The 27,089-nt window shown below is 38.2% G+C and overlaps 2 protein-coding genes across 3 annotated transcripts in view; one reads left to right on the top strand and one right to left on the bottom strand.

The window, feature by feature from the left end:
- The window catches only part of tmem178bb (transmembrane protein 178Bb), a 153,926-nt gene extending 131,656 nt beyond the window's left edge, over window positions 1-22,270 (bottom strand). The window contains exons 1-3 of one of the 2 annotated variants that reach the window (XM_088072543.1): window positions 22,150-22,270; window positions 14,657-14,805; window positions 13,817-14,484 (exon numbers count right to left, since the gene is read on the bottom strand). In XM_088072543.1, coding sequence (XP_087928669.1) covers window positions 13,817-14,201 — 385 coding nt within the window. In that variant the 5' untranslated portion in view covers window positions 14,202-14,484; window positions 14,657-14,805; window positions 22,150-22,270. Of the gene's footprint in view, window positions 1-13,816; window positions 14,485-14,656; window positions 15,030-22,149 lie in introns of those variants that run through there. The other variant, XM_042511304.2, reaches the window with a different exon arrangement.
- A 212-nt stretch (window positions 22,271-22,482) lies between these two features.
- On the top strand, window positions 22,483-26,704 carry mrps33 (mitochondrial ribosomal protein S33). The gene is made up of 3 exons (XM_042511652.2): window positions 22,483-22,642; window positions 23,828-24,044; window positions 26,274-26,704. Exons 2-3 carry the CDS (start codon window positions 23,830-23,832, stop codon window positions 26,377-26,379), a joined length of 321 nt encoding a protein of 106 aa, XP_042367586.2. The 5' UTR covers window positions 22,483-22,642; window positions 23,828-23,829; the 3' UTR covers window positions 26,380-26,704.
- Window positions 26,705-27,089: the final 385 nt, after the last annotated feature.

Raw genomic sequence — 27,089 nt, 5'->3', positions numbered from 1 at the left:
GTTGTCCCTTGCTTTGTATCTGCAGTTGCATCTCAAAGAATTAAAATATCACGAAAAAGTTCATTTTTCCTTGTTATTTAATTAAAAAAGGTTAACTTCCATATATTATTCATTACATGTACATTTAAATATTTCAAGCCTTTTTTTGTTTTAATTTTGCTGATTATATAAGGTGGCAATCCAGATCCAATCTTGTGGGGGAACTGGTTTGGATGGGTTACAAAAGTCTGAACTTTCCCCCGGAGAGCACGTCGAAACCATGTGAACTTGAGTCATCTGAAGGTATGTACTTACCAAGTTACTGACCATAATGACTTTATTTGCCTAAACCTAAAGACATCCAATCATGTTTCTTTTACTGAACCTGACCGAGTAACTTAAAACAAAAATCTGAACTCTACCCTGGGAAAGGTGTAGGAACCATGTAAACTTTGAGTTACTTTAAGACACATCCTTGTTTCTTTTCCCTAAACCTAACCACAGTTACTTAACTTGCCTAAAGACACACAACTACCTATGTTTTTTTGTAACTTGTCTAACTTGCCTAAACCTAACCTCCATAATTGCACATTGATTACGTAACTGTACATTAATTATGTAACTGTGTTAGGGATAATTTGTCTTTCCTGAGGCACTAACTCATTTGATATCATACACACTGTTGTGTGAGCATTTTAGTAGGATATCATATGAGCTGTTCTATGAGAGTATTTATCTTTGAACAGTTCACAAAGTAATTACGCTTTTCCTGTATAGTTTTCAACTGACCAATCTGGACTTTTGCTCTGTCTGGTTTTTGTCTTGACATATCAGGGTTGGCAAAAACGTCCATAAAGTACAGTTGGACTGAGAAATCATGGGAGTCTCAGAGTTAAGGCCAATATTTTTTACTTTTTCTGTTGATAATTATAGCACCACCATCAGGTTGATTGGGGTCATATTTGCTGTGAAGTATTAGGACATCATTTCAATTTAGGTTTTATTTCTCTGGCTTGTTCCAGTACACTGCAAACTGAGCAAAGGAATAATATAAGATTCATGATGCTTCAAATAATGGTTAACACTTGCCCTGAGAGCACGCCTACCAAATTCTTTCCAACAGTTATTGAGATACTGGATTTTGGCATTTGTGGCGCCCCCTATGGGTCAGTATTGGAATGCTTTAACAGGCTTTTTCCCCACCAGGTAAAAACAATACCAACCAAAATTCATGAGGAGTGGATAAATTCTACATAATTTCCCACCAATTTACTTTTTGACTTATAGCAACCACGCATTTTTACTGACTAATTTATCGTAGAATTGTGTATCTCAGTCCCACAAGGTCGTATGCCATGTCAGTGTCAAAATTTAAAAAGTAGTTGTCACATCACTGTTTTCACATCACGCAATTTAGCAAAAAATGAGCACACTGAACTGCATATGCGTGCTACGTTTTTAGTCAGTCTGATTTACATTGTGAGAGGCGTAACCTTACAAAATTGTTAACTAAAAGCGCCAATTATGGCGCCATCATTTTTGGCTGATTGGGGTCACATTCCTTGGGAAGCATTTGCAAATCATTTCCAGTCATTGGGCTAGTTTCTTGTTTCTAGCTTATTCCAGCTCACGGCAGTCTGAGCCATGGCATGAGACGACAAAACATTCAACCGTCACAAATTCAATAGGGTTCTGCCCCATCAGTGCTTGAACCCTAATTAGTGAAACGTGGAGTTATTGGCAATTCAGATGTCTAGGACTACGATAAAACATCATGAAACTTTGTCCAGAAAACACATCTTGTGACATATGGGTTCAATGCTTTTGATATAAAAAAATCAGTTACTGAACAGCTATAATAGAAGTTTAAGCTCAGTTTACATATTGCGTTTCCTTCTAGCAAGCCAGTCGTAAAAAATGTATTTTGAAGCTTCATCGTCTTTACACAAACGAAAGAGCAGAGAATCAGCAGCACCTTTGTCATGTATGTATGTGCATCATATGCATGAACAGAGCATATCCACAGACTTTATTACAGTGCATTGACTACATCATTCATTATTTATGTTGGCTAAATCATGTTCTTTGTACATGTGCAATGTGTACAGTATACCCATCAAAGTGGGTATCATGTGTATTGTGTATGTGTGTTAACTGTAGGGAGCAAATGTCCTGAGGCTGCACATGCTCTGTGTGGAGCTGTGTTTCTCCGCACCGCCATGGACGGTCTGTGGGAGCGAGCATGAGGTCATCAAACATTGATGTTGGCTGCATGGCTGTGGGGAAACAAACCACATCATGCTTCTTCTTCCTCCTCATCTCTCCCTCTACTCTGCCCGTGGTTATAAGAGTCAGACTGACTTCATGATGAGTAAGTCTCCCAGCCGGAGCTGCTCTCCGGCTCTGGCCTTTTCAAACAGACACACAGTCAAATCTAAACTGGAGTCAAATGCACTCACTTCATGTTAAGCTGCTCGCATCATATGCATGTTTGTTCATTTCCCTTTGAAAGACTAATACTCTAATACACTGTATGTACTGAGAGACAACAAAGGATCACACAATGAAAAAGTGTTGGACTGAGTGAACAGCATACTGATGATTTAGCTACTCTCAGGGAAGATTTAGCCATCTCAGAGCTATTATTAACTCATGGAGCTTTCCAATATGGCAGCTATTGAAAGTAACAGCTATTTAGCAAAGAAAAGCTGTTGAAAAAAAGATTCTACCACCCACCCCATTATTCCAGAACACAACTTCTGTTTTACAAATGTGAAGTTGGATGATAAATGGCACTTTCATTTCATTTCTAAATGAAAGTAGTAAACTTTTAAAATTGAAAGTTATGCGCCATACTCTGCCACCAAGTTCTCCAACTCCAACCCACAGGAGTGTTTCCCAAAATTAGCGCCCCTAGTGGTGGAAGATCAACACGTCCTCCTAGCTAAATTATGAATAGGTCGTGACCATTGACTGTGTTAACGTTGTGAAACAGCCTTGGTTAGGTTTGGCCAAGAAAACTATTTGGTTAGGATTTGGAAAAGATCATGTTTCGGGTAACATGCCAACCCCTTCTCATTCCCTGGTCATCAAATATTATACTTTGTCATAGCTCATAGCAGCGCACAGGGCACCCTTTGGCGCCTCTATGTGATGCACAGCTGAATCATATTATAATGTGATTAACTTTGTGAAACGGTTCAGGTTAGACTGTGAAAAGAGAACATTTTGGGTTAAAATAAGTACGTTTGTTACGTAACTATGATGGTGACATAAATATGTCACCTAAGTGACATCAGTGCGTAAATTGTTTGACTTTACATAAAAACAATGTTGGATTTACATGAGATGTGGGTATGTAAGTTAGCTGCTGTTACACTGAAACATTAGCTTTTGGTTAAACATGAGATGCAGGTACATAAATTAGCTAACATATAATCAAAATGACATCGACTTTAGTTTAACATGAGACGTAGGCAAGTAAGTTTTTGTCTTTACATGAGACATAGGTATGCAAGTTAGCTAATGTTACATTAAAACAACACTGATTTCTGGTTCAACACGAGGCGGCAGCACGCAAGTTAGCTAACATTTAGCTAACATTACATTAAAACAAAACTCATTTTTGTTTTTACGTGAGACATAGGCATGTGAGCTAGCTAATGTTGCATTAAAACAGCGTTGATCTTTGGCTTCACGTGGGACACGGCTGTGGTCTCTTGGAGGAAAGTCTTGTTTCGGTTGACCTAGCCACCTCCCCTCCCTCCCGCCATGCGTGAACTTTCTCGTTCTTCATACTACGTCATGTTGCTCTAAGCATCAAGTTTTACTGCGGATAGATTTACAGTGCATTTAGCTGTTATCTTGGTGCTTCCAATAAAGTTGCTAAAGTGTGCCTTTAGTGTTGATACTACAAGCCAATGAGTGTTAGTATTTGACAACCTGAGAATTACTTCAGTTACGTAACAACATGTACATAACCTCATGTTACTTACGTGATGTAAGTACTTTACGTCAGTTAACTTTCATGCTTAAGTTAAAATAAGTCATAGTCCACTTTTGGTTTCACATGGGACACGAACACCCGTCCCCTGGGTGAGAGTGCTGTGCTTGTTTGACCGATCCATTCACCTCGGCTTCCTCCCTGCAGGGACTTTGTCACTCTTTTCTTTACTCCCCTCATAATTACTGAAGCAACAAGCTGTGCTACCTAAAAGTGGGTCTTATAAAGCTGATTATAGAACGTTTTCTTTTTTTTTTTGTATCTCCCCAGGAATTTCTGCAATTTCATGCGTGTTCATCAGTATTATCAATCCAAACTGAGACATGTAAAATAATACCTCCAGTGACAACAGACATAAAGCCATTTGCTGTCATACATTATGCTAACACTTTGTAGTGATCAAGATAATCTCACAAACACTGAAAGTACACACTGAACAATCTGATCCACCCTCTGATCGTGAAGCACCTCTCATGTATTAAAAAGGCTTGAAAACCACTGGAGTAATACTGTAGTGAAGAGTTGCCTGAAGCTTACAGTAAGTTTTTTTTTGTCCCATGTGCTGCCCCAGTTAATCAGGATGTACATCAGTTGTCATCTTCAGATCTGTCTGAGCCGTGTTGAAGAACCAGGACATTAGCTTGTGAGACAGGAAGCCGAACTACCTGATGACTTAAGATGATGTGATATGAAATATTCAAGTGCACTTAGCGTCACTCCTTTCAAATGTTTTCAGTCCTATTTGTGTGGATGGCATCATTGAAAACAAAGTCTGGGATGCAATGTGTCTATTTTTCATATGTCTCAAGGTGCAAACAAGTCCAGCAGCAGCTACCGGGCACAGTCAGTCTCCTCGGCTGGGCTTCAGACTACAGGGGCACTAATCAGGAGGGCTGCCACATGTGTTTGAATAATTTAACTGTTTCCAGGAAGACGAGAGAACCCCCGTGTCTGCTACTGAGGCCGCAACAAACCATGCCGCACATGAATAACCTCACCCTGATACCTCTGCCTTATCCTGAATACAACCTGGCTGCAGGGTCAGTCAGTTTGAAGAACAGAGTATATCTCAATTCAACACAAACATGCCCTAAGCATACTGAATGAGTTATGGGTCACTGTACATACTTACTGTGAAGTGATACCTTCAGAGAGCAACTTCACAGTAAGAGATTGAGGGCACAATCCACAGTCCTCGTTCTGTCTTAAAAATTCATTCTGAAGCTCAGCAGGAGCTGATACAAGGCTTCAGCAGTCTGGGTTAGATGAATAAAGTGGGAATCTTCACCCCAGCAGTCATGTGTGGGTTTTGCCCAAGCAACAGACCCACATTTGATGACCGGTATGCAAATTTGCTAAACTTAGAATAGCAAAGGAATGGCCCACCTTACTCTACCAATGATTGGCTTACCCTGACATTCTTATCCTAACCAGTCTAACTGCTATTGCCAAAACTTGGAACATTGCTCCACAAAAAAAATCTGGGTGTGGCTATTGGGCTATTCATATTCTACTGACCAAATTTGAAGTTGATCTTAAGAGGACTTTGTTAAAGAACCGAGCCTGGAAATGGCCAAAAAATACATTAAAAGTGCAGGTTAAATTCAAAATGTCTTACTTCCTGTTGGGTTCAGGGTATGAGAATTTGCTTTTCCTAGGATGGCGAAGTATTGGCCCTTCCTTGCTCTACCATACTCTACATCGGATTGGCTTATCCCAACATTCTTGCCCTTACTCTAACCATTCCCATCCCTCTTTAAACATTTGCGAATTTTCTCAGGGTCTACCTCCAAGAGGCTTTTCTGTTTATGTCTCAGGATGTTACATGGGCTTACCAAATTCCATACATCTTTGTAAATGTACCACCATGGCTACTTTGATAAAAAAAAAAAAAATCTGGGTGTGGCTATTGGGCTATTTTGTCACACCCAAGAATTAAATCCATAAATCATCAAATTTTCACCAGTTTCACAGTTTTTGAGCATATTTAGCTTCCGAAAATAAGATTAATTTGAAAAATAATAATAATTCCTTGCATCACAATAGGGCACTTGCACTGGTTGGTGCAGGGCCCTAATTTAAAAAAAAACTGCAGGGATTCAACTTTGAAAAACACCCCGATGGCCTATAATTTATTCTACACAACACACCACAGAAAGTGTCTTTCATTTCATTGTCACTATAATTAAACACGGAAGGCTGATCTGCTTTCGGCTTACTTCCCCTAATAATCAAGCACCAGCCAGTCAAAGTACAAGTGAAAGCAGCTGCCCCGCCTGCCCTTCACCACTTCCACGTGTCTATTAAATGAGCAGCTTTGCCAGCAGGCTCATTGGCAGGGCACCTATGAGGCACCTTTAGACTCCCGTAGTGTCTAATTTAGCCCTCCCCATGATACGGCGCCCCCAGGGAGCGAGGTAATCCAATCCGGAGCCTCTCCCTGCTCTTTCTGCTTGGACGGGGCTGTGAATGTCTTGATCAGGACCTGAAAGGCCTTTTCCTCACAGAGCGACAACAGATGGCGCGAGATGAGGAGGCCTCACCCACCCGTCCGCCCCCACCCCCCTCTTCTCTCTATGTAATCCTCTTCTCTGACATCCTCGTCTCCGCAGCCATCCTTGGCTTTCCTCCCTCTTCTCCTCTCATCCTCTGTCCCAAACCACTTTGTAGCCTGATGTCTCTCTGCTGCTGTTTTATCTCTCCCTTTCTCTCTCCAGGAGGTTTTCCTTGTGACAGACAGAATGAGAGGCAGCGAGCTGCTCCCACAGCAGGAGGTCACATATCGCGCCCTGTCACGGCATCGGAGACCAAGCTAACATATGCCAACTGTTGGGATTATCAACATGAGTATTATGGCGAATGAACGGTAACAATTAAAAGCTGGTGTGGCAGTGACCTAGTTAGAGAAAGGATGACTACAATAAAACACTTACAGGTCAACTCAGTACATGTCCTGATGCCTTTCTGTATTCTGATGTTCTTTTGCATTTTTTCACGCAGTAGCTTTATTATTATCATCATTATTATCATAGTTATTGTTATTATTATTAAATATGTTTACACATGGTCTGTACTTATTGTACACATACATGCAGCCCAGTCGCTATAAGAAAATGTTGGCATTGTACCTTTCTGCAAATCGCAAATTCCTTACATTTGTATTGGGGATTGACCGATATTGTTTTTTCAGGGCCACTATTGATTATTAGTAGTTAATGAAACTGATAACTTAGAATTAGAATTTGAGATGTATATAACCAACTCCAACACGCAAATGTTTAATCAAAACTGAAACATTCAACAAATAAATACAGCAAATATACAGCAAGTTCCAAGCTACTTATTTTTTCTTTGAAGTCACAAATTTAAATTAAAAATGAATAAATAAAAATACCTTCCTGACGTTTAACAAAGCAAAAGTTCCTCCCATGCAGACAAAAAACTCTTTTGTGTTCTGGGTGCCAACTCAAAAATCACAACAGTAAAACGAAGTCATCAGCACTCACTGATAAGCATTAAATAATGTTTATTCACACGCAACAGCCAAAAAATGGACGAGTTTCAACACTGAGCTTTCTTCAAAGCTCAGAAACTTGCACATACACATACTAAGGCTACAGTTAGCCCAGTGTTGAATGTTTAATGTTAATTACAACAGAAAAAGAATAACTGTCTTCAGTGAAAATATAACTTACACTACAGGTTTTCTTTGATGGTTTTCTGGGGTTTTTTTCCCCCTTGCCCTACAATATTCAAATATGTGTGAGACTATCATTCTGGCTGGAAGCTTTGGGGTCAGAGTGAAATAGCTTCTCTTTGACTTTAGAGTGAACAGGAAGTGTAAATTTCATCCAATAAGACCGTTACTGTCAATAAATTCCACAAGAAGATTGAAACCAACTGTGTGTTAGTCCATCTCTCAATACTTCTTCCCTACCATGTCTGAGGCTCTCAGCCCACTGGCTCCTACTGAGGAGATAAATCTCGCCTCATAATTGAATCATAATTGAGTCAAAATGAATTACAGTGTGTGTGTTCATTGTAATGAAGGAACATGTCACCCAGTGCAACACTATGGCTCACTGTTGTGTTTTTAATAGTTTTTGAACAATGATGGAGCTCTGTGGCACAGAGGAACAAGATGCATCAAGCTTTGATGCACAATATTTGTTAGATACAATGTGACAATGTTGACACTAACCTACACTCACATATATAGTCACAAACACACACAATTACTCTCATACCATAACTGAAAATGGAAACACTCCTGCTTCTATAAATCATCCCATGCCAGACACAGCATGGAGAGATTGAAGTTTCAGAACTGTTAAATATAAACCTAAATTTGAATCAGGATTGATCTGAGGTATAATAAGTGCTTTTAGTTTATGATTCACTCCTGACATATAACAACAATTAGCATGTTTATATAAAAACAACATTCAAATGGACAGGAAATTACTCATCGGGGCTTTTATATGGGGCTAATAATTGCATGAATGTTTCCTGTCATTTCACTTAAGAATACACAGGAGAATGTGGAGTCATTATGAAACAGCGTGAGGTCAGTTATTAGATGAAAATATGGAAATCATTCAGGATGTATACCTGTGATTTGACTGTGAAGATTAAAATAGAATAAAAGTGAAACAGCATATGGAGGGAAGGTTTTATAGTGCTTTGCTCTGACATATGACCCTGCAGAATATAAAAAATCTGAATTATGCTCTTTCTACTGCATATGTTAACAGCAGACAGGGCACAGAGCCTCATATTATTTGTCGGTGAAGGCTACTGTAAATTCAGAGTAGTGATGTGCTATCAAATGCTTAGATAGTATGAATACATTGACTAACTGGATTTACAATAAACATGACCTGTCAACTTACAGGGCTGTAACCAGGGTTTTAGAAATTCTAAGGTCTCCAGCCTAAGGTCCCCCAGTGCACCCCCAACCAGACACAAAAGCAACATCTCTACAATTATTTCAATTTTAAGATTTTTTTATTAAGTTGCAGTAGAAGAAGCAACAGTGGCAGTCATGGCAGAAGTAGGCCATAGTAGGAGTAGCAATAGCAGTTGTTGCATCAGAAGTAACTTGCAGAACTAGCAAAATTAGGCTGGTAGAGTTGTTAACGGTAAATGTAGCAACAGCAGCAGGAAAGTAGTAGCATCAACAGAAAATGCAGCAGCAGCCATGGTGGTAATGGCAGAATTAGTTGTGACAATAGCAGTATAAGTAGTATTAACAACTAGTAGTAGCAGTAGGGAATGGAAATGTGTTATCTTCAACATCAAGTTGGCCATCTACTGGCTTTTTACTGTAAAAGAACTGCACAACTAACAAAAAACTCTACTCAATGAATCAGATCCAAAACACCAAACATGCAAGTATTATAAATGTTTGTTTGCCACAGAGTATATTTTCTGCTGTAATCCAAAATCCACTGGAAAAATCCTGTGGGCTTTTTTTAATGAGGGAGCCAGGGCAACGCAAGCTTCCGTGTCAGCCCGAAGAAAAACATCAGCATTAGCAACTGTAGTAGTAGCAACTGTAGCAGGGTCAGTGTTAGTACCAATAGTAGCATAAGCGTCAGCAGTAGTGGAGGAGCTGTAGCAGTAGGAATAAGCAGCAGTGGTTGCTTTAGTTATAGTAGCAGCAGTGTTACTAGTAGTTGTTGGTGAGTGTGGTGGTTGGCTGCTGGACCGCACTATATCACTATCCAGTGGCTGAAAGTGAGCTTTAAGAGCAAGTGGATCCCATTATTGCACGTGTAGAACACACGGAGATAAACTGTGTTAATCTGCACAGTTGTGTCCTTATTGACCCATCAATGTGAAGTTATTGTGGAATGCATCACGGCGACAAACCGCGGTGTACTTTTCCATGCTGATGGAGCAGAGAGCTGGAATGGATCAGAGCCCTCTATGGAGGCATTCATCTGATCACTGAGCACACTGACTGTGGGCTGCCCATTACTGCAGATGGTAGGCCATCAAGGCCATTGAGGCATCCTCAAAGGAAGGCACAGCTGCAGCACACACACACACACACACGCATACACACACACACACACACACACACACACACACACACACACACACAGCATTCAGAGAGTACACACACCCTCTCCTCTTCCAGCTTGGACTCAGACCAGTGGCCTCCATCAGAAACATCAGCCTCCCTGTCTCTTTAACACACAACATCCCTGTGTAGTGTCACCTGAAGTAGACGCTTGTGTTTGATATGCCCGAAGCTGATTTTATCATTCATTTTGATTTTGAGTTGTAATAATATTCCATCATGTTTCATGGAAATGTTGGCAACAACTTGATTAAATGTTCACTGTATTCTAGAAGATGTTCAAAACCAATGACGTTGTTTTGTCTATATCCTGCTAATATTGTTCGACAATCAGCCAAAACATTAAAACCGGACTGATATATAAGCCAGAAGATATATCTGCCAATATCAAACTACAAGGATATGTCAGTATCAATGTATATCAGTATGTCAGCCAAAAAGCAACAAAAGAGCAACAGCAGTGTCTCTTTCCAGAAATCAAGACCCAAGTACGTTGGATAATCCACAGACCTTCTTGTGAGCAGTTTCACGTAGAAAGTATTTTCTTTCAACCAAACTACACCTGCCAACTGTATAACTGCGCAGAAGGAAGCGTGCATCTACTAATGGACAAGAGGGCATGTGTTCGAGACAGCTTGAGATGTACATTAATAGTGTCATCCTCTGCTGAGCTGTAACATTAGCTAACTCAGTGGGGCAAGGTGAACTAGCAGTAGATGCACGCCTCCTTCTGTACTTGGATACAGTTGGCGGCTAGACAGAAAATAGTTCCTATATAAAATTGCTCACAACAAGGTCTGTGGATTATCTTGAATAACAAGATCATGATTTCTGAAAAGAAATATTTCTGTTAAGGTTAAAGGTTAAGGTTATATGGTGCTTTGAGCACCACAAGCCAAGTGCCATTTACTTTCATTATACTGGAGAAAAGGCAGACATATATCGATATCTCCAACTCTCTGCAACTCACATCAAAACTATCTAGACTGAAAAACAGCACTACAGGTAAGATGAAAAATATGCACTTTTGACATTGAGGTGAACCATCCCTTTAAACATAATTTCTTTGATTTCATGATGTCTTTAAATGAAGACTATACACGCAGAGTGTGGAAAGAATAGGAGCTCATTTTTGCATTTTAGCAGGTGCATCCAGCCATGCACATTAGGCCTATATACCAGATGCAAACCTAAGTGATGGGTCCCTGGAAAGTGAGTAAAGGCTTCCTCTGTGGAACAAAGCAATAAATGAGCCCTAGATGGAAGATATAAGAGCTCAAAGAAAAAGCTCTGAGTGCCCCCCTCTACCTCTTCCTGTCTCATGCTGAGTGCTTACACTGTAAAATCTGACAAGTTGATCTTAAAATAATCTTGGAAACCGGTTACATTTACTTTGTATCAAATTGTTAAGTTCAATAAAAAATTCAGCTGCATTTACTTAATTTTGTAATGTTGTTGCTAGTTAAAAATGACAAGTGGAATTATGTTGTGTTGTCTAAGTGTTAGCAACTTCAGTAAACCAAGTCAGTTTGACTTAACTGACCTAACTTAATCATGACAAGTTAGTCTGACTTAACTTAATCATGACAAGTTAGTCTGACTTAACTTGATCATGACAAGTTAGACTGACTTAACTTGATCATGACAAGTTAGACTGAAGTACGTGTAAACAATGTTTACTCAAGTTGCTGAAACGTAAAAAGTCTGATTTAATTAAACGTCTTGTTTTTTAGTTGTAAAAACTTCACAAAATTGAGTAAATATAAATACATTTGAGGTAAACTTAAAAAATAGATATGAAGCCAACATAAATGAGCCTGCGCCCCGCCCCATCCTTTGTTTACATCCACCATCCATCACACAGGTGTCATAAACCAAGAGCACAATTTGCTGCAGACATATACAGTTTTACTGTAATGCTGCTACTCCAATAAGTAGGAACTGATTTTTTTTTTCATGTTTAGCTGAAGCCGCTACACTTCTTTAAGTGGAATTTAAACATTTTTGTTCATTTTGAGTGATCTTATTTTACTACATATCTGTTATGAGCTGATTGTGACCGATTTCTATTTGTTGTGAGAATGTTAAAGTTAATTCAGAACACTACTCTGAAGTGGAATTGTGATTATATTACTCATTTATAGTGTTCTGTACCTTTATTATAATGTTACACTAAGTGGATTTGAGAGCAATCTCTGAAGACATATATAGGTTGTTTGCTTGGTTATTTGATTTTTTTTCTTTTAAATGCTGCACGTGGCAGTGTGATATGGGCCATATACAAATATTTCTAGTCTGTTTACTTTGTTATTTTGTAAATAAATAAATAAATAAAAACGAAAAACCCTTAGGAACTGTTTGGATGCAGACGTTTTTCTTGTATTGCATTGCAGAGCTATTAAACTGTCAAGCATATACACTGGATTGATTTTAATAACTTAATAACCCCTTTGAAGTGTGCATTGTGTAGCTGTATCTGGACTCTGCATTGGCAGACACTCAATATCAAATGACTTGCACTGGATCAGGGGCAAAAAAACTTGATCCCTTATAGTTATATTTACTCCAATTTTCAAGGCAACTGGTTTCCTAGATTTTTGTAAAAGAAAATTAACTTGTCAGATTTTCTAATGCACTGACAAGCCCATGAAATAATGTCATAATTTGCAGCAGTCAGGCATTCACCACTCCAACTTCTATTGTTTGAAAGGGTTTTTGGTTAGAGGCCTTAATAGTTAATTCCACGTTTTTTTTCTACAGCTTAAAACATGTCAGTAAATAACCCACTGTGAACTATGAAGCTTTTGTGTGTCTTAAAAACGAGCTGCTGCTAACAAGTGGCCAAATGAGACTACAGAACGACATCACACCAAACTGTGCCGAAGGCGGCTTTACAGCCTCGAAGTGGTGGCAACGCGACCGTAGTGTAGTTTGTTATATTTTTCTTCTCTGCTGATTACTTTTAAGCTCCAAAAATCCTTAAAGTGTGTTAATTTGTGTTAGCAAAACATGCATATTATATCATAAACGTTTGTTTGTCACGAAGCTTATTTTCTGCAATAATCCAAAATCCAATGGGAAGATCCCATGGGCTTTTTGACGAGGGAACCAGGGCAACGCTAGCTTTTGAGTTGGCCTACAAAAAAACGTCATCACTGGGGCACTCTATAATAAGCACTGGTTTATTGAAGTTGCTAAAACTTAGAAAGATTGATTTAATCAAAGTTGTCATTTTAAAGTTGCAACAACTCTGCAAAATTAAATAAAATATAACTAAATGTTGAGTAAACTTAGAGTAAACATAAACTAAGAGTAATCGTTACATTTACTTGCATTTTTCAAGGCAATCATTTTTAATAGATCTTTTCTGAAGTAAAATCAACTTGTGAGATTTTACAGTGTACTGACAAGCCCATGAAATGATTATGTCATTATTTGCAGCTGCAGGGTCAGCCGAGCACCACTCAAACTACCATCTCAGACCTGAGAACAGCGCAGGGACAGCACGCACGTACTGCTGTTCGGCGTCATAATTAACATGCGCCCCTGTTCTGCAAAATAGCATGACAACAAGCAGTCTGTAGCCACAGGCCGTTGGATCTGCTTCCAAAAACGCGAGAAAAATAGCTCGATGCCCTTGTTCGCCCTTTTAGTCAAATGCACAATCACCACAAAGCAAGTTGAATTTGGATAAATGTCACATGCATGCAACTTTAGCTTCCTTTAGGTGTGGATTTCATTCTTACCTTTCCGGATGAGGTCCTCGATTTCTTGATCGAAGCCCAGCCGATGGCATTTCCTCCACAGCCCCATGTTGGTGGAGTTATACTGCCTGCTGCACTCATCCGCGGCGCTCATGGCGAACAGCTGCCGCCGGTTCCGGGCCAGAAGCAGCTTCTCCTCCCAGCGGGGCGCGCTGCTGCTCCGGCTGGCCCGCAGCGGCAGGCTGTTGTTGGGGATGTAGATGAAGCCCGGGTCCTTGCGGCGGCTGGAGAAGCTTCGGCAGCGCTCCCTGTACCTCCTGGCGTCGGTCTCGTACCAGTGGTCGGAGCACATCGCCACGGCCAGCATGCCCAGGGCGCAGAGAGAAAGAGAGAGCCCGGCGTAGAGCAGTAACTTCCCGGCGGCCATGCTCGCTGCTTATCAAAGCCGCATCCGCACCTCGACAGACGGACAGCTCCTCTGCGGCTTCCCCCCTCCGCGAGTTCAGCTCACATCACCTCTGGAGAGCACCATCAGGAGCATTATTATAGAAGTGGTTGTTGTGCGCAAAAAGAAGGATTTCCAGTTGCACAGATCACAAAATTAAAATGTTAAATCCTTGTATTCCAGAGTGTTTTCCTCCTCGGCGTTGCAGCAGTACGGCGGAGGATGCTTATCTCATCTCAGGCGCCGATCCTCAGCATCCATCCGTCTGAGCAGGGCGACACCAACATGCACATCAGCACAGCATTCTTTAGTCATGCACATGCTACATTGTACATCACCGCTGCACTAAAGCATGGACAAAGAAGGCAGCGGAAACAGCTGCAAAGATTAGTTCACTTAGCCTGTTTGCACCAAAAAAGCGACTTAAATGGGTTTACCTGATGTGTCCGAGCAGAGTCCGTGCAGCCCGCAGTCAAGCAGCAGCAGAGGACGGAGGGATCAGCCACAGTCAGCATCCCCAGCACGTTTGATAGGATGACGGCAGCTGCTACAGAGCAGGCCTGATCCTGGACCAATCACCAGCAGCCTGTCTGACCGGGGGGAGCAGCGTGTTAGCTTGCAGGCTACATGAGATTTGATTGAACAAACATAAAGTAATCCCGCTTCTGTTACTACTTCTACTGTGTATGACCTTTGCAACTGCCATTTTTTTTGCATGCACTCAAATCCTGTGCGTTCCTAAGGCCTGCCAGGGGTGTAGATTTCCGGGGGGTCACAGGGGGACACATCCCCACCAATATTTAGAAAATGTGCATTTGCCCCCAGCCAAAAAAAAGTTTTTAAAAAAATCCAGAGTTGCACATGATTGTTTTGTTGTTGTTGTTTTTGATAGAATAGTGTACCCCAGTAATAAGTCCTAAAACCCGGAAATGACTGTTTTATAGCACCTCCATTTGCCTCGTCTCGTTCCCTCAGACATTCACTTTTTGTTCTATGGCATAAATTACGTCAAATACTCCCCTCACAAACTTTACAGGTACATCTCAAAAATTTTGAATACCATGAAAAAGTTCATTTATCTGATTTATTTCATTCAAAATGGTTAGCTTTCATATACTGTATATTCAGTAGACATGCATTTAAATAATTCAAGCCTTTTTTGTTTTAATTTTGATGATTACAGCTTATGGCTCATGAAAATCAGAGATCCAGTATCTCAAATTATTACAATAGGCTATTTCTTAAGAACATTCCAAAAATATTTACAGTACAGAAATGTTCAACTTCTGAAAAGTATGTTTATATACTCAATAAATGGTTTGGGCTCCTTAACTACCAAATTAATGCAGGTTACTTTGATAAGCAGCCTTCAGCTCGTCTGTATTTTTTTGGGTAGCATGTTTCTATCTAAAATTTTGAAGAATGTTTGTTTTTTGTTTGTTTGCTTTTGGCTGTAGGCTATAATTGTCAAAATCAAATTAGGGAAATACTTGAAACAAATATGTAATGAGTCTAGAATATATTACATTTTTACTTTTGTAAATAACTGATAAGAAAAATTATTATTTTTTTTACAATATTCTGGTTTTTTTAGATGCACCTGTATAGCAATGTTAGCAGACCAGTCGTCGCATTAGCAGGATCAGTAATAGTATTAACAGTAGCAGAAGCAGTAATAGTACTAGTAGGCTAATAGAATCATCAGAAACAATAAAAGTAACAACTTTTTTGGGACTTTTCAGACCCCCGTGGCGACTTAATTAGTAAAAAGCGACCAGCTGCAAATCTAGCGACTTTTTCTGGTCATTTGGGGAATGATTGTGCTGACAATGCTCTGAAAAAAGCATCTAACATATCCTGCTCTGCTGTTCACGTTACAGCTGCGCTCACGAGAGCCGAGTACAGCTAGGTCGGCTGCTGTCTCCTCCTCCTCATCACTCATGCGGTCAGTCTGACCAGCAGCGCCTCAGGCCCAACCTGCAGTGGACTCTGTGACCACCCTGAGAGCTGTCGGCCCTGCAGATAAATCACACGTGTGCAGCTTACGACCAATCACAGATGATGATTTTGTATAGTTGCAGCAGAGACGTTACGTTTTTGTTTAAATATTCACTCTTTTTTAGTTTCACCTCCCAAAATCCCTCACATGGTTCACTCTGTCTCAGTCAGTGTCACTCAGTCACCTTCTTGACCTTGTTCCTCTGGCCAAATATAAGCTACAAGACCACGTTTTTGTTTTGCTCTACATTCATTAGGTCACTAAAAAAGAAAAGAAAAAAGCTAACATTATAGTTATATGGCAACAAAAACAAACTTGTAAATACATAAATAGTAAGTTTGTAAACTACCTGGTCAGCCTTTTCTATTAATTTTGCCTCTCTCAGAATTTCTTATCATGCACATTAGTTGATTACGTCATCTAGCTACTTTTGGGAGAGCCAAAGGAATTAGTAAAACCCAGAACTGAGTTAGCATGTTTGCTCTTCCAGATCCTTTGTCTCAAAGTCAATGGGTTTTTGGCCTGAAATAAGGTCCGTGGTTGACACTAGCTGAAAAGGCATTCACATTTTGTTCTATGTCAAATACCCTACTCACAAACTTTGAAGTTTTTATGTGAGTTAAAAAAGACAGTTGCTAACAAGTGGCTAAATGACCTATCGCTAACCCCCGCCGCCTTAGGGCTCTCGCACTCAGTCGGTGCGCTGCCAGAACTAACAATGGTAGCTGTAGGTGTCCAAGACAAAAGTTTTGGGGACAGAAATTCATTATTTCACACAGAAGCCATCAAAAGTGTCTTCACTATGCTGTGGTGTTAGCGTTAGCCAGCCTTTGCTTTCTTTGTAACGTTACAGCTAAGCTAACATTAACATTTTTCAGTTAGGTGGGCTTTAACTACGAACTTTTCCTACAGTTAACACTAATGTACGCTTATCAAAGAACAAATATACTAAGTTGAACAGATAACACGATGAGCTTAATATTATGAAACAAAAGGTGGCCATAACGTTAGCGGCTATTAGCTAACTTGAGCTAATGTTACCTAGCAGAGTTTGCTGCAAGGTGAAGTTACATGATGCTAACATAATGTATAAGGTTATATTTATTTTTGACTTTGCAGCAAAATTTGCTAACACTGTGTCGCTTACCTTAGAACAGATGTAGACATCTGAACTGACTGTGTGGTCTGCTACATAGCTGAATCCAAAGGAGACACTTAGCTCTGTTTATGTGAGGTTTAAGGAACGGGAGAAAATAGACTCCATTCTCTGGCCTTCCAGGATACTTCGTATCAGTGTTGCATTTACCCCATGCACATGATTTGACCACTTTTTAAATAATAACTACATACATTTAAATAAAACCACAGGAAAATCAAAATTTCTAATACTTTTCTGTGGAGGTCTTCGAGCAGGATGTCCAAGTGCATGGTGTAGCTGCACGAAATGTGATTGGCTCGTGGCATTCAAGGGGCTTAGTGATGTGTCAGTTGAATAAAATGAGTTAGAATATCAGCATATCAAATATCAGAAAAAAATCCAGTATTGTGCATCCCTAAAACTTATACAGGGACACAGATTGGTGCAGATGAAATCACCAGAATGCAGGACATTAATTGTTTGATGCACAAATATTTTTGCCAGAGGACCGCCAAATCCCATCCCAACATTATAGTCAATGCCGAATCACAGTGTCGAAATTGCAATGATGAAGCAGCACATGTGCTGATCTTTTAGAGAAGCCTTTAGGATCACTGAAGGTAAGAGCAAAAATATGTTTTTTAGATTTTTGGGTGAACTGTCCCTTTAAGTCTTTTCTTTCAGAAGGCCATTTATTGTGCAGGTACATTATACCAAATAAACTTGTGCACAGTCAGACTTCAATTCTGTGACTTCAATTATGAATACACCTAATATACAAATATTGGTTGTTGGGGTCAGTAGGGGCCCACTGGAAGAGTGCTGCCTCCAGTTTTCAGGGCTCTTTGCGGAAGACTGATACTGTTAATATGTTTTATTTTATAGTGTACACACCTACCCTTGATAATTTTCTACTTTACTATTACTATAATTACTATCATTTCTAAACCTTTTAGACTACCACACCATGTGCCACACAATAACCCTTTCAAACCTTGAGCAATATCACTTATCTTGTGATGCCTTTCTCATGTTACATATTTAAACCTTTGAACCCCGAGTAAATTCGTGGGATTCCTTTCAAAAACATGGGAAAAGAACAGTGAGCAACTTTGGTAAGAAATGTTCCAAAAACTGCAAGAAATTATTAGATTTACAAATTAAAAAAACAAAAAAGCTAGGGGAAAATGAAAATGAAAATGTGTAGGAAAAAAAACAACATAATTATCATAATTACACATTTAAAATATGTTACAGAGTTATATAATATTATAAGGACTTTTCACCATGACTTGTTTGCCTTGTTTTATTACCTTTTATTTTATTTTATTTTATTTTATTTATTTTTAATTTTCAGGATTAATTTTCAAGTTTCTTGTATTTTTTTTTACTAATTTCTTGCTAAGTGTTGGGTCATTTCATTCACATTCACAGTTGCAATTCACATTCTTTTGTTGCTCACTGCCTTCTTCCCATGTTTTTGAAAGACATCAGTCTAATTTTCTTAGGTTTCAACGGGCTAATAAGCAAATTTAAAAAATCATTTATGGTATCATTATTAGGAATTCAGAACACTTGAAAAAAATCAGCTTATCCATCAGAACAGAGTGCAGTTTGATCACATTTGACTGACAGTGACTAAACAGCCCATCACCTGTCTGCAGTTTCTGATTCAAATTTTGCAAAACTCTCTTTCTGGTGTACGATATCATGGGGCATCATCTTTTTCTAACCGAGCCTCAGTCACTTCTAATTAGCAAGAATCACGCTGAAAAATAGAAATACAGAAATCTGTTCTGTTAATTAACCAAACGAGTTCTAACATTGAGAGAAAACTGTGCAGAGCTGATTGAGAAAATATGTTTTCAGGGCCTTTAAGGTTATTTCTAGTATTTTCCCACTTCATCCAATTATTTTTATCACACTGTAGATGCTTCTTTCCACTCTCATAATAATGCTTTTTACTCCTAGGGGTGAGAAAATAAAGATGCTGGGAAGCTGGAGGTAATGCTGTGATTTTACCTGTGGAAGAACAAAATCACTCCCTGTTTGCTCCTGTAATATTTATTCTGACTCCTGCTCCAGAAATTCAAATGGAATTTTAAAAAAAGGTACAATCCAACAATGCAATGTATCACATTTTATAATCACACTGCACTTTCAGTGATGACACAAAATCACCGTGATTCAGAATGTCAACATGTATTTTCAGCTCATTGTTTTGGTACAGCAGCCCATAACTTTACTTTTTGCAGTTCAGTGTCACAGTTTTCATCAACTTGCTTTCCAGCTGCAGCCGACAGCTGAGTATTAACCCACTGTGCACTGCCTGCTCCACACTGAACAGCAGACAGACACAAGGTGGGATTCAATCACAGATTTGTGCAAAACTTAAGCAATATTTTCTACATTTCAATAAAACACAATTGCGAGATGACTGCATTTCCATTGAGTGATATTATGTACTTTTGTATGGACGCTTTCTATGTAGCAGAACAAAACGTCTGAATATATTTAGCCTGTGTTAACCACAGACCTTATTTAAGGCATTTTACTGAAAATCCATTCAAAAAACCCAAAGACTTTAAGACGGGGGAACTGGATGTGCAAAAAAGCTAACAGACTTCTGCATGTAAGGACTTATTACCTCACCACTCTATAAAACCACAGAACTTCAGCATATGTGCGACTTTGTTTAAGGAGGATATGGGGAAATTAAATTAGTGTTGTCTTCTCCTCTTGTTCCGCTGCCCCCGAGTGGCCAAAAAATAATTATGTCATTCCATAAATATATAAATCTGCTGTGCAGCTGAAGCTGTAAAAGGGTCCAGAAGAATCTGTGGCTGCACTTTTCTATTTCCTCTCATCTGGCTCCCTCTGCTGTTAATAAATTGTAAAGACACTAAATAGCCTGATTAACCCATTTAAAACCTGAGCATGATTTGACTTGATTTCTTTCAAAAACATGGGAGAAAGGGAAATGGGCAACTTAAGAAAATGACCAAAAATGAACAAAAAATTGACAAGAAAATGAACAGAAATGATCCAAAGAGGTAACATAACAAAATGGGAAATGACCTGTAATGTGCCAAAATATAATAAAAATAATTCATATAAAAATTACCATTTTTCCCTTTAACCAAAATTTAAATATATAATCATAATATTTATGTTAATTTTAATTATCCCATCTCCTCTCTCTATTACTATTACTTATTTTTTTTAAATACTATTCTACTATTTTTTCAATTTTTAATTCTATTTTTTTGCAATTTGCAGGACAATTCATGCCGTTACTGATTGCCTTTTTTCCATGTTCTTGAAAGAAATTAAACTAATTTTCACACATTTCGAAGGTTTAAATACCTGTGACAGGTGTCTGAATGCAGCACAAAACAAATCCTGGTTTCAAGGGGTTTATAAGCAGAGCAGGTGTTGACTGATAACCAAAACAAAACAATCTCCGCACATAACATCAACTTTGGCTTCACTGCACTGGCTTCTGTCTCTTTTAGAATCTATTTTAAAGCGCTTGTAACCCTTTGAAACATGAACAAATACATGGTGGAAAAGACAGTTAGTGATATTTTACTATTCTATTTCACTTACTTATTTATAATAATAATAATAATAACAATACTTATTATTATTGTCGTTATTATGATTATTATTATTATCATCATCATTTTTATTATTATTGCTATTATTTCTTCTAATTGAGTTATTTTGTGTGTTGTGGTTATGCATTGGCAGTTATATTTATATGTAAGTATCCACACATATATTGTATGTATGTCTTTATGTGTGTAAGTAGGTGTATGTATATGCAGAGGTTTTATTATTACTGCTTCTGGTTTTGGATTCTCATCTTGGACAGCACTTTGTGCTTTTGCTTGAAAAGTGCTCTCCAAATGAAGTTCCTCATTATTATTATTACTATTATTATTATTATTATTATTATTATTATTATTATTTTTATTATCTAAATTAAATATAGTTTCTTTGTCATAATAAAATATTCAGTGTTCCTCCTATCAAATACATTAATTAACCCTTTGAAACGTGAGCAAATTGATATGATTTCTCTCAAAAACACGGCGAGAGGGCAACTTGATAAGACATAGCCTAAAATTTAGCAAGAACTAAGAAAAAAAAGTACAAGATTATTGCCTGAAAATACGCTATTAAAAAAAAGAAAAAGTTTTTTCATTCATTTTTTAAAAACCTTCCCCTTTTTAAAAGTACTTTTCGGGTAATTTCAGGTAATCAGGTAATTACTTGCAGTTTGTGGGCCATTTCTTGCAATGTTGGTAGTTGACTTCCACAGACAACTTTTCTACCTTTGATATTTAAAAACTGAAAAGTTACCCTCACCAAAAAACTTTGTGGCGTCAACATAGTAGATGAGTGCAGGTCAACAAAGCAAACATTTTGATGTTTGACATGGCTGTACAGATAGAAAGAAGCTGCAGTGTGCTTTTAGAGAGCTCCATACTGCCTGCCATGACTCTACTGATGTTACCAACACAACTTGGCCTCTGAGCGTAGCCTACAAACAAACAAACAACATGTAAACCTTATAGTGGAAGTAGAGTGACCAATTTCACTATAATACACTGTCCAAGAACAAAATTCATAAAACTAGTTTTGTCAGAAACTTTTTTTTTTTTTTTTTTTTATTGATTCATCTGCAACAGACGGGCTGGCCGTAAAGAGCAGGAGGGTGTGATGATGAATAAATGACCTCTATATTGAAATCTGGTGACATTGGAAATTGCTTTGAGCTATCTTACCCATTTTATTGTGGCCTCGTGTTAAGCGGGGAAGATGTCATCAAATAAACAGCCAAATAAACACAAACAAATAAACTTATAACAGCCGGCTGACAGCCGGAACTTTGTGGAAAACATGTCGAGCGCTCCGGAACTCTTAAAAGCGACAGACTTCCGGCAAGCGATTAATACAGAAAAAAGATACCTTAGACAATTTTTTAATGACAGGGGTTAATTAATAATTACAAAAATTATTAAATTTCTGTGTAATTTATAAACCAGTTATAGTATTAAAAATAAAATACCACTCCGCCGTGTAACAGGAAGTGAAAGCAACTGACCAATCAGCTTCACGGAAAATGTGTCATGCGCAGTAGAGTTTGTGATGGCGGTGTGTGTGAAGGTTACTGTTAGTTAAAACGTTCTTACAGTTTAATTCATTTAACTAAAACAGCGTTTAAATCTCATTTAGAGGGTTTCAGTAAACAGCGGCGTGTGTTTCCTGCAGTCTCAGGTAAGACGCCATGTTGTTACTGTTTACACATGAAGGCTGGTTTACATCATGTGGTCGCGTGAGGGGTTCATCGAGGTTTAGGAGAATTAAAACCTCAAAGTCTGGCTTTAATATGACGACTGAAAAATTAAAAACACACATGTTCATATTTTCGACTCACAGGGTGAACACTACGTCAGCGTGAAAGTTGACAAATGGGGACAAGGGAAGCACAACATTGTTTTTTGTTCGTTTGTTTTGTTTTTAGCCGATATCCGGTATGCCGATATATAACAACTCATGAAGCTAATAACCGATGTCGTTATTGTCCACTTTGTTCCTCACCTAATTTTAGTGATCAAGTTTTTTCTGTTGTAAAATGAATATCATTTTGTGCATACTCTTATCGTGATGGCTCACCAGCAGATAGAGACATGAATGAAAAACAATGCTTTTCAATGTATATAGAATTTGTACTTGTGCACTTCATCAGTTAAAAATAAATAAATAAAGAAAGAAATATATATATATGTATATGTATACACGCGCACACATGTGTACGGTATATCTATATATCTATCTATCTATCTATCTATATATATATATATATATATATATATATATATATATATATATATATATGGTTGGTTTCTTTCAAAAACCAGGCAGCGAGCAAAAAGACATAACAAGAAAACTACTGGAAAAAGAAAAAAGTAAAGTAAAAAAACAAACATTTACAAAACAATAAAATAACCACAAGAAAGTGCCAACACATATCTTCTTTCTTATTTAAATTATTTTCTTAACCATAAGTTTAAATATATTATTAAGAGAATTGTAAATATAGCTTTCTGTACACGTTTCTCTCATTTGTATTATTTCCATGTCACCTTTTATTTATTTATTTTTTTTTATCATTATTTGATTTTATTTTTTTTTGCAGTTGGCGGCATATTTCTTGCGAAGTTGCTCATTATGTTTATCCTGTATTTTGAAAAACATCAACCCAATTTTCTCAGTTTCAAAGGTTAAAATGCTTGTAAAAAGCACCTTAATGCAGCACAAGAAAACTGATGACGGTCCAGGTGTTAAAGGGTTAATATCGCAAACCCAAATTGTGATTGTTGTTGTTGTCAGTGTCCCACGCATGTGATAAATAGAGTTTATGTCTCAATTTTTCACTCCTCTCTGTGCTCTGTTCTGCAGTCATGGCCGGCCTGTCCAGCTACGCCATGCGCATGGCCAGACTGAGCGCACAGATTTTCGGGGGCGTGGTGCGTCCGACAGACTCCAAGTCAATGAAGGTGGTGCAGCTGTTCAAGGAGACTCCACTGGCCAAGAGGAAGGAGGTGTATGACTGGTACCCACAGCACAAGATTTACTATGCCATGATGCAGAAGCTCCGCTTCATGGGACTCTTCAGGTACTGATGTGCCCAAACTATTGTATCTATCTATCTGTCTGTCTATGAAACTCTCTGTCTATCTATCTATCTATCTATCTATCTATCTGTCTGTCTATGAAACTCTCTGTCTATCTATCTATCTATCTATCTATCTATCTGTCTGTCTATGAAACTCTCTATCTATCTATCTATCTATCTGTCTGTCGATCTATGAAACTCTCTATCTGTCTGTCGATCTATGAAACTCTCTCTCTCTCTGAGTACACCGTCAGCAGTGTCACCATGGCTAGTGGTGCTTAAAGCAACAGTGCATCATGTCTCCACCATGGTCTCCACTAGGGCTGGGGCAACGCGTCGCCGTAATCAACGTAATCGATTATGTGATACATCAATCCACGTAACGTGCGTCGGCCTGTCGCACCGTTTTACACAGCGCGCATAATGAGAGTGTGAGCAGTGCCGGGTGTGTTGTTTTTGTTTCGGCGCTTGTGTATGAAGTTAGAGCGTGCACACTGCTCGCCCGAGCAGTGCTTGTCAGGCGCGTCTGAGCTGCGTCTCAGCTGCAGCACATCTAGAGAAACTGGGGTTCATCATTTTTTCACGTTTTTTGACTCTATACCACTTTATACTGCAGTTTAAAGTCTGTCTCTGTCACAGAGGTGAGGAAATACAAAGATGTTTGTTTTGCCTTAACTTACTTGCTTCCCTTTCAAAACAAAAGCTATCTTACTGTCTGACAGACTGCCATCAGTTGCTGATACAATGCATTTTATTTTGAAACATTTACAGGACCGGGTTGTCAGCTCTGCAGGAGCTTGTATAACTTCATAAATTAGTGGAAAATGTGCTTATAAAAACAGCACTCATATCAGCAGGCAGCGGTATGCCTGAAGGAAGTTAAGGCTGGACTATTCTGATGCAGAAAGATTGTACTAGTTATAATTATTTCTGTTAGAGAAAAGTTAGTGTTATTCAAATTGCACTAATTTTACTGTAAAGATGTTTTGTTGCACTGCTAGATTTGATGTTTGTTACTGTAACAAAGAGTAACTGTTTTGTTAAGTGACTTGAATTTTACATTTATTTATTTTGCTGTTGGATTGGTAAATGTAGATTGCACTACATTCCTTTTACTTGAGTGGAACAAGCTCTTGCTTTGGTTTTATTTTGGAGAGACTTTATATCAGACTGTAACACAGATACCAGTTAAGACTGGGCTATTTTTTGTTGGGGAATAATGCCCTGCAGCGTATGATGAGTTTTAAAATGTTATTTTCAGTAAATTTGTTGTTATATTTATTGAGCAATAAAAAAATAATAGTTAGATCAATTAAAAATATAATCAATAGATGAATTGATTAATCCACAAAATAATCAATAAAAAATAAAATGACTGCGTTTTTCTGGTATATGTGTACAAGCAGTGCATTTATTAGTAATATTTCTATTACTGTTATTATCTAGATAAGATGTGTTTTTTTTAGTAATTCATTTTTGTCATTATTTATTTCTGTGTTGTTTTTTTCTTTTTTTGCATTCTTTCTTAAATTAATCAATTAATTAATTTGAAATTATGCGACATCACAGGTCATTCTAAGCCACCTGGCGTGGGGAGGGGAGGGTTCGAAGTGTAAATACACAATACATAACCTATTTTCACAAGATGATTAAATGCATTTGACATACAAACAAGACAAGATAAGACCAAGTGGACAAGACAGACTGTACGAGACCAGACGAACAAGACAAATAAAACGGGACCAAACAGACAAGACAGAGGCAGATAGATTCAGCTGTTGAGGGTTAAATTTTCTTTTGGGGTGTCAATGGAAATATATATGGATGAGATATGACTGTGTATATACAATATGTTGTCATAATATTTATTATTATTTGTTATTATACTTTGCACAAAATGAAATAAAAAACTGATGACCCAAAAAAAAAAGATCAGATTTTACAGATTAATAAGTTTCAGGCTTTCAAAAGCAAAATTAAAAGAAACTTACATCTATTACAACGATGTATTTTGCCCTTTTGAGCTGCTGGAAGCATTTTAATGTGAAACATCTCTGCAGGAAGTCTAGGGTTTCATTAGCAGTGGCTTAAGGATGAATTAAAAACAAAAATGTAGAATTCATTTTTAAATAAAAGTGGTATTTTAGTGAAAAAGACAAAATTGGAGCTTTGGTGTGGACTCAGTAACGGCATTAAAGTTTGAATAAAATATTTTCCCTTCTGTTTCAGAGACGAGCATGAAGACTTTAAGGATGAGATGAGTCGGCTGAGGAGGCTGAGAGGGAAAGGGAAACCAAAGAAAGGAGAGGGGAAGAGAGCCACCAAGAAGAAATGAGTTGCTTTGTGTTTCTTTTTCTGGACTGTGCGCACCATCACTGACTGCTGATACTGGGACAGTTCTGGCTTAGCCACGACCGTCCTGCTGCTTCATCAGAGGATTTTCTTTGTTGGCAGCAATATTACCTTCATCAGCATCACACATGAAACGTCCTGAGTTGGGTGTATTGATGTGAATTCCTTTTTTTTGAGGGAATGTTGTTCAATCTCTTGTTTTTAAGTTACAGAATGTGAAACTGTACAGAGACCATACAGCACGTCAAATACTATGTAATATAATTTCTTTTCAATACTCATGGCTAAATAAAAAATGTTGGTCTATGGCAGGTGTACTGCGCCTCATGTCAACTCTGCGAGTGTCCGCTGGTTTCGGTTTAACTCTTTAAAACCTGGATTGTCATCAGTTTTGCTGTGCTGCTTTCAGACACCTTTCACAAGCATGTAAACATCTGGAATCAAGACAGATTGGTTTAATTTCTTTTAAAAACGTGAAAAAGGCAATGAGCAACTTGCTAAGAAATGTCCGGCAAATTTAAAAAAAGAAAAGAAAAAGTGTTAAATTAGCTGTGGAGAAATTATTAGGAAAAATAGAGAGGGAAAATTCCCAGAAAATCATATTTATAATTCCTACAATTGCATGTTTAAATTTGTGTAAAACATATGGACAGATAGATAGAGAGATTGATAGAGATGTATCTTAATTGGCAC

Source organism: Plectropomus leopardus, chromosome 22 (assembly GCF_026936395.1).
Source record: "Plectropomus leopardus strain MGB_pleo_1.0 chromosome 22, ASM2693639v1, whole genome shotgun sequence".
Taxonomy (NCBI): domain Eukaryota; kingdom Metazoa; phylum Chordata; class Actinopteri; order Perciformes; family Serranidae; genus Plectropomus; species Plectropomus leopardus.
Note: the sequence above shows the minus strand (reverse complement) of the source record. Positions and strands in the feature narration are given on the sequence as shown.